This window comes from Cervus elaphus, chromosome X (genome assembly GCF_910594005.1).
Source record: "Cervus elaphus chromosome X, mCerEla1.1, whole genome shotgun sequence".
Taxonomy (NCBI): domain Eukaryota; kingdom Metazoa; phylum Chordata; class Mammalia; order Artiodactyla; family Cervidae; genus Cervus; species Cervus elaphus.
This window is the reverse complement of record NC_057848.1, coordinates 56,465,853-56,482,101: the sequence shown is the minus strand read 5'-3', so window position 1 is coordinate 56,482,101 and position 16,249 is coordinate 56,465,853. Positions and strand designations below refer to the sequence as shown.

Genomic DNA, 16,249 nt, shown 5'->3' with positions numbered 1-16,249 from the left:
TCCAATGAAAGGATGTTTTTATTTTTTTTTTAAGTTTTAGAAAAAATCCCCCATAAAGTTGTCAGAGGCACCTGCCGGCGTTACAGAAGCAAAGTGTTTCCTAAGCAACTCCAGGGCTCTGTTATTTCTTGCTTGTAGGGTCTTCTCTGTTCTCAGTTCATTCTTGATGGCATTGAGCTCTCCATGGATCTTTTCCATTTCTAATTCATAATACAATTTCATTTCTTCTTTTAGGAGTGCATTTCCAACCTCAGTCTGCCGCTTTAACTTCCTAACAGCTTCTTTTAAATCCTTGTTCTCAAGGCTCAACTTGTGGATGACCTCTTTGGCTTGCTGGAGCTCTTCAGTTAAGTTTTTAACATTTGTTGCTTTTTCAGAGAGGTCATTTCTTAAAGCTTGAAGCTCCCAGTCTTTCTTGGAAGTTTCCACCCCTGCTTCTTGAAAATTTAGGGGTTTTGCGGAGACTTCTTTTTTGGAGTTCAAAAGTTCTTTTTCTGCACTTTCAAATTCCTCTTCAATTTTTCTGCATTTCATATTAAGCACTTCCAGCTCTTCATTCAAAAGATTCAGGCGAAGTTTTGGAGACATTCCTTCAGTGAATTTCTTTTTCTTGTCTTTTTGTGGTGGAGTTGATAACTCCTTTGTACCCCAGGCAGGAAGCTCTTCTGTGCCATTAAAGCTTTCTTCAGTTGCAATGTCCAAATTAGATGATTCACAAGAGGCAGAATTTGTGTCTGCCTCACTCTTTGAAATGTTTATCTTTCTCTCTATTAAATTTGATTCTTGCTCATTTTCATTTGGTTGGGAAATAAATTCTTTCCTTTTAAATTTATTTTCTTCTAGAAACTTTCTACTAGACAAATTAAATATTCCTTCCATTCTCTTGGCCTTATCTAAAGTCATTTGTTCAGAAGAAGATTCAAGCTGAGCAGCTTCGTCTAGAATATCCTGTGCACTGAAAAGAGGAGCAAACATATTCTCCTTCCAGTGTTTTCTCCTAGCGTCCATTTCTTCAGGCACCTCTTCCAATTCCTGAAAAACAAAATTTAAAATCAAGGCACATATTTACACTGGCAGCTGGGACAGTGGAAAGAACTAAGAATCCTGGCCCATTGGTGAAAGAATCTAAATATTTGAGGGCTGGCACTCCCTCTAATTCACCACGCGACTCAGGCCTCAGTTCCCTCTTTTATAAATGGAAAGGGATAAACTGGCTAAGTTCTACAGACCCTTCCAGCTTTAAAGTTCTCTGATCCTATGAAATATAACCAATAAATGGACAAGCTTGGCTATTTATTATAGAGAAAATAATCCTATAAGAAAGCAACATGAAAACAGATTGTTTCAAAACAGTATAAGTGGTTTTTAATTAGTAGGTAAGCCTGTGTTTCCAATGTGCTTGATTTTTTTCTAGTTCTTTTTGGTTGGACTACTGTTTATTCATTCTTTAAAGTGACTAAAACATCAGTGCTTAATGCAATGTGAGCTGCTTTTGGTAAAGTATACCATGCAGACTTCCTTATGACTAACTCTGCCAAATGCCCTTCTGTCTTGACCTGTAAATTCCTGTTATTCCAGTCTTGGGCTTTGCTTTTAGACAAGACTGCCAAGTGTACAGAATTCAATCCATTTTGACAGCAATTTCATGATGAGAACCGAATGTCAACAATTGGAAATACTAATGCCACCAAATGGGTTTCTTTTTCCAAGATACCGACTCCAAGTATAATTTTTAGATGAAAAATTAGCATATTAAACCACAACCAACTTTCTAAATTTACAAAAGTTACAGGATATTTATTTTGTTTTAAAAGGAGTCTTCCCTATTCAAAGAGAGTCCATAACATACAGCTTTCCTAAAACACAAAGATATTTGATCAGTGACTACTTTTGAAAAAAGGGAGAAAGAAGGACCCAAACGACACACTGATGGGCCACTGGCATCTGAAGCCACCAAACTGGTGACTGCAGTTACCGCTAAAGGGTGGGAAGAAAAAGGAGGGGATCACTTGATTCATTCTATACACTAAATTGCTGCAATATATTTGCAACATCACCACTGAGAAAAATCAAAGTATGTTTGCATCTATTTTTCCCATGCACACAAGTGTAATTTTATCTTGGTAACAAAAATGGCAGTTGTGTTTATTTTTAAATTAATATTTTCTTTAATATTATTAAAGAGTATAAATGTTATAGTCATTAATATAATATTTCATATAAAGATGCTAATCATCATGCATGTTATCTGTAAAATTTTGGAAAATACAGAAAATCTCTCACACACACACACACAGAAATATTCATCATGATCCCAGGGCACAGAGATAATCACTCTTTGGTATATTACTTCTCAACACTTTTTAACAAATGTAGTTTAAATTCTAACAAATTTTTCTTGCTACAGACTATGAGAATAAACTCAATATCTACATGCCTGACACCTTCCCCCCAAAAGAAGAGGGAAGGTAACTCATTACACCCAAGGATATAGCTCCACTGACAAGTATTTGGCTTTGAGGAAAGGAAAAGGTACAAATATTCAGTGAAGGTGTTAAACAGATTGGTTCAAAAGCCATAACCCAAACTTTAAGTTTAGTCAATCAGACCACAGTAGTAAGTCGAGACTTGAAATTCATGATATGTATCAATATTTGCCACTGGAGCATCCTCTGCTTTCTCTTGAAATAGTCCTCTCTGACTGTTATCCTGTTAGTCACCATCCAGAAGCATCAATGATTTATCTGCCCTTAAAGAGGAAGATAATCATAATCGCACTTGCTCTCCTCTCTAGAAACATGAATGCAAATGCTGGGGATTATTACAGTGATCATAAAGGAAAGGAACAGAGCAAAGGGAAAAGATGCTAATTGCCAGCCACAGTTTTTAGCAGTCAAATTTTTACCAGACAACTCTGTAAGAGTTTAAAAATGCATCTAAGGAATTCCCTGGCAGTCCAGCAGTTGGAACTGCACACTTTCACTGCTGAGGGCTCGGGTTCCAACCCTGGCTGGGGAACGAAGATCCCACAAGTTGTGCAGAGTGGCCCCCAAAATGCTTCTAATCAGGTAGCAGTGGGAGAGAGATTACTATTATTCTTCCTACCAAATTCTGAGTGAAAGGTATTGATGAGGTTGATCAGGAAAGAGGTGTGCAGCGGGGCAAGTCAGGTGAGGCCACTTTATACTTGGAGATAGCGATGACAAATCTGAGACAGAGGTCTGGGTGGAGATAAAGGTTAAATAGAAAGCTCTTTTCATTAATGATTTTGCACCTTGAAAAAGTCACTCTATCTCCAACCCTCCCATAAATCTCTGGCTAAAAACATATATATATATATATATTTTTTTTTTTTTGTAGTGTCACTACCTTTCTTTCCTGGGCCTCTGTACAATTTCCTGATACAGCCAATGCTTTTCACAGAACTGGGAAGAGTCCACTTATTTTATAACTGAGGCTCAAAGAAGTTAAGTGACTTGTCCAAGTCCTCACAGCCTATAGTGGTAAAACTGAGACCCTGTCTCCCAGGTCAGTGCTTATTCTATAATTTCTCTTTATTCTTCTGATAGGTTTCATTCCACAGATTGAAGGAAAACAACGCACTATTTTCAGAGCTTAGGTACTTTTTAAAGGGCCACAAAAGGAGAGAGGAAAAATGAATGGGGGAGGGTAAGGAGAATTGCATGTCACATATCAAAGGACAGAAAGAGAAAGGTTTGAAAAGCCTTTTGGAATTTCCCTCCCCTGGCTTACACAGGGCAGGGTCAAGAGGTCTCTGAACTGCTTCTTTCTTTTTCTCTCCCTTTCTTTCTTTCCTTTCTCTTTCTTTTTTTCCTCTTTCATTGGCAAGATATGCTTTAAGGGATTGTTCCCAAATCGAGTCACAGAGGATGGCAAAGCCCAGACTGAGGGTAAAAGGTGCCAGGCTCATTTTCTCTTCACAAATTGTGCTCTTTGTTCTTTTCGCAGAACAAGTACGACATTAGTATTCTCTGGCAAAGACAAGAAATATGCTTTGAGACAATGACACTCCTTCCTCTATCCTGGCATGGCAGCCATTTTGCTTTCAATAAACTTGACTAGGTAATTTGTCGCAGCATAAGGCAAATCAAACCAGAGCCATTACTGAGAGAATAAGCAGGCCTTTTTAGTGTCAATTGCGAACACTTTTTATTAAAAGTGCCTACCCAACACAATATTGGGTGTTGAAGGACTGAAGGGTAGGGGAAGGAGGTCCAAGAGGAATGAAACGCTTAAAGAAACAAATAGCCAGAACACAGGAAAACAATATAAAGTCATATGACAAAAATGACGTTAGTGGTCCTCTAAGTCAGTGATCTCCCAGAAGTCCTTGGGACTGCACTGATGCTTGTCCATTATATGGCTACATGTATTCATTTGTGTCTGACGTGAACTGATAATGGACTCCTGATTATTCTAGTTAGTGTCTCTCTAGAAACATCACCATTCATCCTCTGGTAACTTCCTTATTTTTGCAAAGGTAAAGTAGTAGTGCATCTTGGTGGAGTAAGGAAATTTATTGACTCATGGAAATGGTTTCTACTCACCTAAAGAATTTGGGAACCACTGATAAAATAAATTGAAAATGATTTATAATGTAATATAACATAGTGTAATTGTTGAGAGCTAAGCGAACAGTGATCACTTATTACGGATTTTTAGGTAAACTATTACATAAAAATCTTAGGTGAATGCATATCTGTCTTCAAATAGCTCCAGAAACTAATACACTGTTTATTGTGAAAGGAGAAACCCACTAAACTATCTCATTTTCATTTTCAAGGTATGGAGCCCTGGGGAATATGCTCATATTAAGATGAATAAGTGATCAAATATAGGAAATCTAATTATTTTCTAAAATATTCATACTTTAAATCACAGGCTTTAGGGAAATTTGATGACGTAAAAATCAAAGATCTTTTTTCTCTATTTCCTTATCTCATTTACATTAGATTTTATTTCAAAATGTCAGGAGTATCTCTTTTGCATAAATCTCTATCTGCCTGCAAAAGGCAATTATTCTTCGAGGCAGGGGGAGCCAGGGACTGGGAAACCTCCAGAAGCTTTTTCCCATCTTGCAACAGTGCTTCGCCCCAAACTTTGTAAACTGGGAGTGATGTTTAGAAAAGGTCATTTCCAACCTGTGATGGACAACCTAATGTCATAACCCTCAGCCCTTCAGCCACACTCAACTAAAACTGTGGCTTTTAGTCACAGCTTAGGGGCAGGAAGGGGGAAGACAAAAGGCCCTTCTTAGCCCAGGGAACTTTTCCCCATTATTCTTGAATGGTTTCAGTTCTCTCAACCCTCAGAAAAACTGGTTGGCCAAGATAGGAATAGAAAAGTTTGTTACAAAGATCACTGGCCTTCCTTCATTGCTCAACTGTCCAATCTGTTCTCACATAAAAGCAGTAGTTCTCAACCTATTTTTCTGCTTCCCCTGTTCCCAAGCACAAAACACTGCCACTATTCCTCTCTTCCCTTGCTCCAGAAGATTCTGACCTGCCCCCTCTATGGGAGCTTCTCCATTATGAGGACTCTCCAAAGCTGTCTGAAAGAAGGTGGGTAAACATGTTTTGCCATGCAAAATTGTGGGGAAGAAGGAAAAGAAAAGTTCTTGAGAAACGAACTGTGCCAACTCTGGTGGAAAAAAAAAAGACTGAAGAAGTCAGATATCTTGGCTCCCACATTTTAGAACTTCATAAAAACTTACCTTTTGTGAACCTCAGTTTCTTCAGGTGTAATATATGGACAATATATCTTTTTCCAGGTGGTCAAGAGAAATTAGTGAAAACGAAAATGCACGCAATTTTATACTGTACACAATGAGTTTTGTTCTTTTTTAGATTTTCCTTACCTTCCCTTGGAACATCAACCAACAACCCAACCCTTCTCCAAAGATATGTGCTTCAAAGTTGCCAGTCTGAAGTCATCAGACCTCAGAAAAAGTCAGTTTAAAAAAAAGGAAGTACTATTAAGGTAGGTAGAGGGGAACTTAAAATTGAATCTTACATTAATTTGAGCTGTATCTTCATGGAAGAATTAGCCCTAAATCCTGTAAGTTGTTGATGTCCCCAGATTTCCAAGCTAAACTGATTTTAAGCAGAAGAGTGGTAGCCTTTCTACACCAAAGAGATTTACATTTTTTAAAATCACTAATTGCTTTGCCATGAACTTACCAAATGTCCCAGTGTTTTTCAGAGCCACCAATAAACATCTTAAAAATATTACAATTGGGGCATCAGTTTGAAGATTAGCAAGGATGACTCTGTAAGCTTTTTCTGTGCTTCAGCATCATTTCATACAGTTTCATTTTACCAATATGCTGAGATCTCCTGGCATCTTATTCATCACTGTATCCCTTGTTGTTGCCTGACACATAGTAGCCATCAATAAATATTTGTTGAGTGAATAATTCTTAATATTCTTCCTGAAAACTCTATGATATTTTGATTCTAATTGAGTTTCTGTAAATACTTGTAATTTTTCCTTTGGCTTATGAGGTTTTATGGGTGGCATTTTAGGGAAAGAACTTGTATTTTCCCCTCAAAGTTTACTTGACTCAGCTAAAGTCTTTTTTTTTTTTTTTAGCTAAAGTCTTTAGGACACTTTTCTTTTGCATTTCTATGAGGCTTTTTTGATAGTGTACTGACAGTGCAGACTAATGGTCTTGTTAAAAGATTGAAGCTTTATGTTGGGTGAGGCTCTATGCTTCTCAACACCCATAGCAAGCTATCAGCCAGCACAACGGTACTTACAGTTCCTGAAGTCCAAGGTCTTCTGTTGGTTGCCGTTGTTCTCCTTCTCCAGATTGAACTGAAAAGGAAAATGCCACAGCTTAATTAGAAAATATAATTAACCAGAATACCCAAATCTGTGTTCATATCTGAGATGTAGCTTAAAATTACAAGTGATAGTTTTAATGTTGTTTGGCTGATCTGAAATGCAACATCAGACACTTTGAAGCAAGTTTTCATTTTAACTTGTCAACCCAATTTCCCAGCTATTACGCCATTAAGTCTTCCTTCCCCCAGCAAGGCAAATATCAGATGGGACGACAATCATAGTGGCATCTTACTCAACACTGTACCTTCTTGCCTTTAGCAACTACTGAACAAATGAGCCACCACTGGCGGCCACAGCAGCATGCTTGTTAGTAAGGAGCATGCCAAGAGCCACGTTAGCAGAGGTTGGAGCCAAGGCCTTGGCTCCCTCCCCCAGAGTCCAGTTATTTTGCAAAACTATTAAAAAGGAAAGTGATCTCAGTTTTTGCCTTCATCTTTCAGGGTCCTCACATATGAGCCAAGTGTCCACTTCACGGGACAAACTGTCTTGTCTATTGTTTGGCAGATATTGAGAGCGAAGCCAAGAACCATTGAAAACTGGGCCCTGTGAACGGTTCTTACCCCCAATTCTTTGTTATTAGGTGGAATTACTCTTTCTAGAAGAAAAGATACGAAGTCACCTTAATTCTGAAAGGCTGAGTACCTTATTAGTATGAAAGTCACATTTTTGCTATAAAGCTCCACCTAAGCATGCAGAGTTTGGGGGTTTTCTCTGTAAATGGTTAACTCAACTCCTGCCACCGCAGCTTCCAGGCAGAGGAGATGGCGAGGCTCCGGTACTGCAGGTGGCACCTCCCACTTCCCCAGGCCCTACCCCCATCTACCCCTTGGCTGGGAGAAAGCAGGGACGAGGCCTGACCCCACTCCTCCTTCCACACCCCGACTTCCACGCCCAGTCACCTTCGTTCGCAAACGCCCGCCAGTTCCCGGCCGGAGGCCTAAAGAGTGAGGAAACTGCAGTGGGCGTCGAGGCGGGGAGGACGGTGCCTCCGCCCGGGTCACCCAGGGAGGGCGAGGGGCGAGCCTGGGGAGCCCCGGCCTGACTGGGCTCAGACGTACCTGGCGCCGTGGGTGGGGTCCAGTGGGCCCCGGCCCCTCTTCCCTAAAGACGGCCTCCAGCGGCGGGCAGATGACCCGGGTTCGGCGCTGGCCACCGCGACCCGGCCGGGCCGGCCCGGGGCAGAGCCTCTGCAGTGCAGCGCCAGCGCGGGCCGCGCCGTTGCCTGGCAACCGGCCGGCCCGATTTAAAGGGACCCGCGCGCCGCTGCTGGGCGCGCGGGCCCGGCGGTGCCTGGCGGTCGTCACAGCCAGCCCGAGCACTGAGCATGCCCGGTGGGGCGGGCGCTGCGGTGGCTTCTGTCTGCACGAAAGCCGAGCTCGAAGAGCAAGAGAGCAGAGGAGCAAGAGAGAAGAGTCAGGGAGAGAAGGAGCGAGAAACTGCGAGGCAGCCCCACCCATGGTGGGCTTATTACAGAGGGTCTGGGTGACTCACAAAGCCACCTGGACACTGCGATTGTCGCGGAGGAGTGAGTGGCACACGGATAATCCCTAGACCTGCAGTTTAGTAACGTTCCCTCGAGGACGGTCAGCTCTGGAAGGTCGCCTGGAATTGGTTCGGAGTCCCTGACAACGTGGGAATTGCACACCCCGCCCCCGAAGCACATCCTTGCCAGTCAGCACAGTGGTCTGGCCGGAATTTCTGCCTCTGACCGAGGTTCTAAGGGCCGGTATCAGGAGAGCATGTGTCCTGGTCGCGCGCCTATGGGAGACCAGGCTCATTTCCCAGCTAGCCCATGGTGTCCTCACCCATCACTCAGGAATTTCTCTAAACCACTCTTGCACCTATTTGAATTTAAAACCAGTTGCTGGCAATTGCGCTTCCCTGATGGTTCAGATGGTAAAGAATCCGCCTGCAATGCAGGAGACCTGGGTTCAATCCCTGGGTTGGGAAGATTCCCCTGGAGGAGGGCATGGCAACCCACTTCAGTATTCTTGAAGGCAACTGTTCCAACACTGGGCTTCCCTGGTGTCTCCGACAGTAAAGAATCTGCCTATAATGCGGGAGACATGAGTTCGATCTCTGGGGTGGGACGATCCCCTGGAGAAGGGCTTGGCAACTCACTCCAGTATTCTTGCCTGGAAAATCCCATGGACAGAGGAGCCTGGTGAGTTACAGTCCATGGGGTCGCAAAGAGTCAGATAGGACTGAGTGAGTAACACACACACACACACACACACATTCACACACACAGAGTCCAACTCTACCGGCAGTGTAAAGTGGTTTCCTTTGATCAGTCCCAAAGCTACTCTCTTCCAGCTTCAGAGGTTGCTCACAAGTTTCCTGATTTGGTTGGGGAACAAGCCCATGTTCTTCATCATGTGATAGATTTAAGTCCTACTACTTTGTTAAATAAATTAATGATCTCTTCAGACTTTGATTAGCCTTGTTGCCAAATGATGATTCTTCCATCATCAAACTGGCTACACACACTGACAATGCACATTGGCTATAGTCTGATTGGTACCCAGCCTGGGCTTAACGGAAAGATGGACCAGACAAAAGTTGTGAGGCCTGAAACAGAGAGGGACTGGAGTGTCCAAAATAGTAATCCTAGTGACTTTCAGGAAACCTGGTATTTTCTAGGAAGTAGGAAGGTGAAAAGAAACTTTGGCTCTGGAATCTCAAGTGAAAGGAGGTTTATACACATTTAAAAAATGACAGTCTGAGGGCTTCCCTGGTGGTCCAGTGATTAAGAATCCACCTACCAATGCAGGGGACACCATTTCGATCCCTGGTCCTGGAAGATGCCACATGCCAGAGAGCAACTAAAGCCTATGTGCTGCAACTACTGAGCTGCTGTAACTGGAGAAAGCCCGCATGTAGCAACAAAGACCCAGTGCAGCCAAAAATACACAAACAAATAAATCTTATTTTTTTACAAATAAATCTTTAAAAATAAAGAAAAAAGGATTTTTAAAAAGAACGTGACAGTCTAATTTTTCAAGACCTAGCAAAGGAATGACTTAGAAACGAGACCAGGATTCATTTCAAAACTTCTTGGGAATCAGATCTAACAGGTGTTTGGTGGCTGACAATCTTGCGTTCAGGTGCCTGGAGGCCCAGTTCTGTCTTTTTTTCCTCTTTAGAGAACCAATGTCAACAAGAGTTGGCGGCAGGAAGAGGCTCAATGCCAACATTGATTTTGTTATGGACCCCATCAGAATTACTTTCTGGAATTCTGACAAAACTGCTTTCCTTGACATTAAGTCTCCAAACTACTTTGCATTTTATCATGTCTATTTTCATTCTTTTAAAAGGGTTTCATTTTTTCCCCCGATATAAGATCCTTTATTAATATAATAAAAGAATGTTTCCTAGTTGCTCTGTGCATCAGTTTCCCTGTTCATACAATAGAAGTTATAATTATACCTAACTCATAGGAATGTTGTGAGGATCGGGTGAGTTAATATCTTTAAAACCCTTAGAGTAATCCCTGATATGTTGCTGTTCAGTCGCTAAGTCATGTCCGACTATTTGTGACCCCATGGACTGCAGCATGCCAGACTCCTCTGTCCGCCACTATCTCCCAGAGTTTGCTCCAATTCATGTCCACTGAGACGGTTATGCTATCTAACCATCTCATCCTCTGCTACCCCTTTCTCACATAGCCAACCCTATATAAATGTTTGCTATTATCATTAGTACTAATATTATCTTGTCTTATAAATTTATTACACTCCTAAAATATAAACACGCTGATGGAGGGCACTTCTATGGCAGTCCAGTGGTGAGGACTCTGCTTCCGTTGTAGGAGGTCACTCCTTCGTGTAGTCAAGTGTCAAATGGCAGAGTGTAAACAACAGTGAGGACAGAGTTTTGTTATTTGAAGGTACTCAGACTTGGAGATAGGTTTTCAAATATGGAAGACAGAAAACAGTTTACCCCTCTAGAACCTTTATCAATACCAAAACAACAAGGCACTTGATAGTAACAGGATCATACACTCACACAATGGAACCCAATCTTCTTGTTTTACCAAGTAGGATATTGAGACTCAGTAATGTGATTTACTCCTTGATCACACAGCAAAATAAGCTTCTTTTTGATTTCCCTGGCAAACTTGGCTTGAGCAGTCTCAAACGCAGGATATTTGGGAGAATGAAAAAATACACATTTATCGGTATATGCATCATGTTCATAAATATTTAAATTATTCATACAGATAATAACAGCGAATATTTCTCACACTTCATATCCTATACATCAGCAGATTCTGTTGGCTGTACCTCCTTCATAATGTATTCAGGATCTGATGGCTTCTCACTGTCTCTATTATCACCATTCTGATCCTGACCCCCACCATCTCTTGCCTGGACTATGGAAATAGCCTCCTAACTGCTTCCACACTTGAACTATATTAGTTTCCTAGGGTTGGCATATCAAAGTATCACAAACTGGGCACTTAAAACAACAGACACTTATTCTCTCAAAGTTCTAGAGGCTAGCAGTCTGAAATCAGGGTGTCATCAGGACTGACTCCTTGAGCTTCTGAGGAACAGTGTGTCTCTCCTAACTTCTGGGGGTTGCCAGCCATCTGTTGCCTTCCCTGGCTTGTAGACACATCATTCCGATCTCTGCCTCTGTCTTCTTGTGGTATTCTTATGTGTCTGTGTGTCTCCACATAGCTATCTCTTCTCTGTGTGTGTCTGTGTGCCCAAAGTCTCCTCCTTTTGTAAGAATGTTAGTTAACTGGGTTAGGGCCCGCGTTAACTCAGTACGACCTCATCTTAACTTTGATTATATTTGCAAAGACCCTGTTTCTAACAAGAGCACATTCATAGGTACTGGAAGAGGGGTGAGGACATGATCATATCTTTTGGGGGGACACAATTCAACCCACAACCCCCTCACCATCTATTCTCAACAGATCCAGAGAGACTGTTATAAAATACTAAGTCAGAAAAAAAAAAATACTAAGTCAGGTCATGTTACCACTCTGCTCAAAAGCCTACAAAGGTTTTCAGTTTGACTTGTAGTAAAAACCAAAATCCTTATAACAGCCTACAAGGTCCTACAGGATTTGCATGGAGAATCCCCATCCCCCCTTTCTCCACTCCCACCTCCATACAATACCTTTTTGACCTCCTCTCCTGCCACTTTGTCCCTTGAGGACGCCACTCTAGCAATACTGGCTGCCTTGTTCCTATAACACCCAGGCACCCTCTCACGGTTAGGGATTTGGCTGCCTGTTCCCTCTGCCTTGAATGCTCTTCAAAAGGTACATGATATTCACGTATCTTATTGCCTTACCTTCCTCAAGTGTTTGTTCAAATCTTAGCTTCTCTGTGAGGCCTACCCTGACCCTTCTATTTAATCCTGTCAACTTTCAACCTCTCCAGCATTTCCACTTCTCCTTATCCTACTCTACTTGAAAAAGTATAGCACTTTATCACTTTCGAACGTACTATAGTGTTTTTCTTCTGTTCTCTCCATCCACCCCCCTTCCAGGTTGCACTACACTACACTCCAAGAGGGCAAGATTGATTTGTTCACTAATACGTCCCACGCATCAAAGTGCCTGGCACATGGTAAGCACGAACAAATATTTGTTGAATAGGTGAATGAATCAATGAAGCTCGCACCTTATGCCAGGAATGATTCCTTTAACTTTTACAAAAATCATATGACCTAGGTGCTATTATTACCTACAGTTTTGGATGAGAAAACTGGGCCACAAAAAGGTTAAGTAACTAAGTGCCTAAGGTCACAGGGTTAGTGAGCAGCAGAGTTGGGGTTTGAACTCAGGAAAGTCTGGTTTTCAACAACTATGCAGCATTGACATATAAAGGGCATCTGACCACAAGTGCCTGGGAGACCCTGTATCTCTTGTTCTGACGTTCACATTTTGCAACTGCACGTGATGCAAAGTAACCGTTTTAAACTATTGCCATATGTTGCTGAGATAGTTTGATGTTGTTTGTACATTGCACTGAACAAACTCTAGAGACTTGTTATCTGGGGTCAGATACCAGCTCCACCACTTAGCTCTTATGGGTCCTTGAACAAATTGGTTTACTTCTTTCTGTGCCAGATTCTTCATTGGTAAATGGGGAGTAATTATAGTACCTACTTCACAGGGTGGCTTTGAGGATAAATTAGTTAATATATGTAAAGCAATTAGAACTACACTTGGTAAACAGAAAGCACTCCACAAGACTTAGCCACTGCTGGTAGTAGTGGTGTATAGTAAAAGTGTATAATGAAGGTATCAAAGTGTGATCCAGTCTTGGCTGTAATACAGAAGTTGTTATACAGACAAGACTTATCTTTGGTGTTAGAAGTTAGATTAATAGTTCTCTTAGGGGAGATAGTGACTGAGAAAGGGTACCAGATAGGCTTCTGGGGTTTTGGTAATGTTCTATTAATATTTCTTGACCTGGGCATTGGTTATATGGATGCTTTTACATGTAAAAATCATGAATTGTACACTTGAGATTTGCAAATTTTTTTCTGTTTGTGTACCTCAATAAATATTATATTTAAAAGCAACTGATGGAGAAGGAAATGGCAACCCACTCCAGTCTTCTTGCCTGGAAAAGTCCATGGACAGAGGAGCCTGGCGGGCTGAAGTCCATGGGATTACATGACTGAGCGTGTGTGCACGAGGGTGGAGGGAGATGGGTTGGTAGCAATAAAGTGGAAGAACTAAAAAATAAATAAAATAAATAAATAAATAAAAGCAACTGAATCCAGCCTTATATGACTTTCTTCTAGTGTATCTGTTCTTTTTCTTCAATTTCACCCCAACTTCAATTTATTCAAGCAACAATTGCAGAGAACATATATGTTTTATGTTTATATATAAATTGAATCACTTTGCTGCACACTTGAAACTAACACAGTTATTGTAAATCAACTATACTTCAACTTAAAAATAAATTTAAAAAATCAATTTGACTATATATTTGAGGGTTTATTTCTGCACTTTCAATTCTATCCCTTTGATCTACATGTTTATCTTTGTACCAGTACAACACTGTCTTGGTTACTGTAGTGCTGTAGTCAGTTTTGAAATTGGGATATGCAAGTCCTTCTACTTTGTTCTGTTTCAAGATTGTTTTGATCTCCTTGAACTTCCATATGAATTTTACAATCAAGTTGTCAATCTCTACAAAGAAATCACCTGAGATTTTGATAGGAATTGCCTTGAATCTGTAGATCGAGTTGAGTTGCATACTGTTCTATGGTATATACATTTCCCATTCTTTTCCTTTTGATATTTTTGCTTTCTTGCATTTTTTTTCTTTCTTGTGTGTTTTAATATGTCTTAGTAAATAACTGGTTGTATGTTTCTAAGACCAATCTGACATCTTTGTTCATTTCATCTAGTTAAATACTTTAAATATTTAAATATTTGGCTTAACTTTGTAGCTTTATTTTTGTTCTATAAGCTCCTCTTTACCACATTTCTTTCCTTTCTTTCTTACCTTTTTTTATTCCATGGTTTTCTTCTCTTTTAATCCCAAGATTATGCCCTCTGATCTTATTTTTAAATAGTTATTCATTCTTGAGACTGCAATATGAAAACCTACAAAAATTTAGAACCAATCAACACTCTTCAGACAACAAAAGGACCTTTAAATACTAGGTTCATTTACTGCTCCCTCTCAGTTTGTGTTGTTATTATATCCTAATTCTATATATGTATATACTTTAACCCTCTAAGACTTAATTATTTTTATGCAGTTAATATTGATTTAGATTTATTCACACGTTTTCAATTGCTTTGCTCTGTTCTTCTTTCTACATCTCTGGCATCTGCAATAACCTGGAATTTTCCTTTGGAATGTCCTTAAATGAGATTCCAGTGGTGGCAATTCCTCTCATTATATTTCACCTTCTTAGCTGAAAGATATTTCTGCAAGGCATACACTTGTAGGTTGATAGTTCTTTTCCATTAGCACATTAAAGCTATAATTCAATTGTCTTTTGATTCCACCATTGCTGGGAATCAGCTGTCAGTTAGCTGTCCGATGTCTCTCCTTTCTTTGAAAGTAATCTGTGTTAGATGTACAGAACAGACTTTTGGACTCTGTGGGAAAAGGAGAGGGTGGGATGTTTCGAGAGAACAGCATGAATATTATCTATAGTGAAACAGATCACCAGCCCAGGTGGGATGCATGAGACAAGTGCTCGGGCCTGGTGCACTGGGAGGACCCGGAGGAATCGGGTGGAGAGGGAGGTGGGAGGGGGGATCGGGATGGGGAGTGAAAAAAAAAAAGAAAGTAATCTGCGTTATTTCTCTGGCTGCTTTACTCTGCATCTCTGCTTAGTTCTGAAAAGCTCTTAGCTATTACCTCTACTTTCTTTTTAGAACTCTGATTAAGTGTATAATTCAGATCTATCACTCTAAATTCCAAGTTTCTTTCTTGGAAATTTTGCTTTCTTTTATCTGTTGATTTTTTTGATCAGAAAAAAATTTATTATAACATCTACTAAATGTTATATTATACAACTTGGATTGAAACTTATCAAATAGCAAAGCCTGTCTATAAAATTACTTTGTAGACTCTTTCATATATTTTACCTCTTTGCCTCTCTGTGCTGATTTCTGAATAATTTCTTTTTTTAAAAAAAACTGAGGGACTTCTCTGGTGGTCCAATGGTTAAGACTCCACACTTCCACTGCAAGGGACATGGGTTGGATTCCTTTGTGGGGAAACTAAGATCCTACATCCCACATGCCGTATGCAGTGTGGCAAAAAATTGAGATATTATTGACGGATGACATTATATCAGTTTCAGGTGTGCTACGAAGTGATTTGATATTTGTATATATTGTGACATGATCACCGTGATAAATCTAGTTAACATCTATTACCATCACAGTGATAATTTTTTTCTTGTGGTGAGAACTTTTAAGATTTATTGTCTTATAAATTATTTCTTCTGAAATGTCTTCCAGTCCTCTAATTCTCTAATTAATTGTGTCTGCTGCTGCTGCTGCTGCGTCGCTTCAGTCGTGGCCGACTCTGTGCGACCCCATAGACGGCAGCCCACCAGGCTCCCCCGTCCCTGGGATTCTCCAGGCAAGAACACAGGAATGGGTTGCCATTTCCTTCTCCAATGCGTGAAAGTGAAGTCGCTCAGTCATGTCCAACTCTTAGCGACCCCATGGTCTGCAGCCTACCTTTGCTGTTAATCTCTTCAGTTTGAGTTCCTAATTTCAATCTTGATTTTTTATAACTTGCTAAAGTTTAATGAGATAATTTTTCAAATATGGTCATTCTCTAGAATTTCTTGTTTCCCACACACATTTTTATTTCTTTAAACATAATAAATATAGATCTTCATATTCTGTGTTTAATAATTCCAAAATCTA

At 40.5% G+C, this 16,249-nt stretch overlaps 1 protein-coding gene across 1 annotated transcript; it reads right to left on the bottom strand.

The window, feature by feature from the left end:
- On the bottom strand, positions 1–8,148 carry CCDC160 (coiled-coil domain containing 160). Its single transcript, XM_043897598.1, has 3 exons — positions 7,926–8,148; positions 6,780–6,837; positions 1–1,032 (listed from the first exon to the last, which is right to left on the bottom strand). Exon 3 carries the CDS (start codon positions 1,006–1,008, stop codon positions 37–39), a length of 972 nt encoding a protein of 323 aa, XP_043753533.1. The 5' UTR covers positions 1,009–1,032; positions 6,780–6,837; positions 7,926–8,148; the 3' UTR covers positions 1–36.
- Between the last annotated feature and the right edge of the window lie 8,101 nt (positions 8,149–16,249).

Coding starts and splice junctions, on each gene's coding strand:
- CCDC160 (XM_043897598.1), bottom strand. CDS start 1,008: ATGGACGCTAGGAGAAAACACTGGAAGGAGAATATGTTTGCTCCTCTT.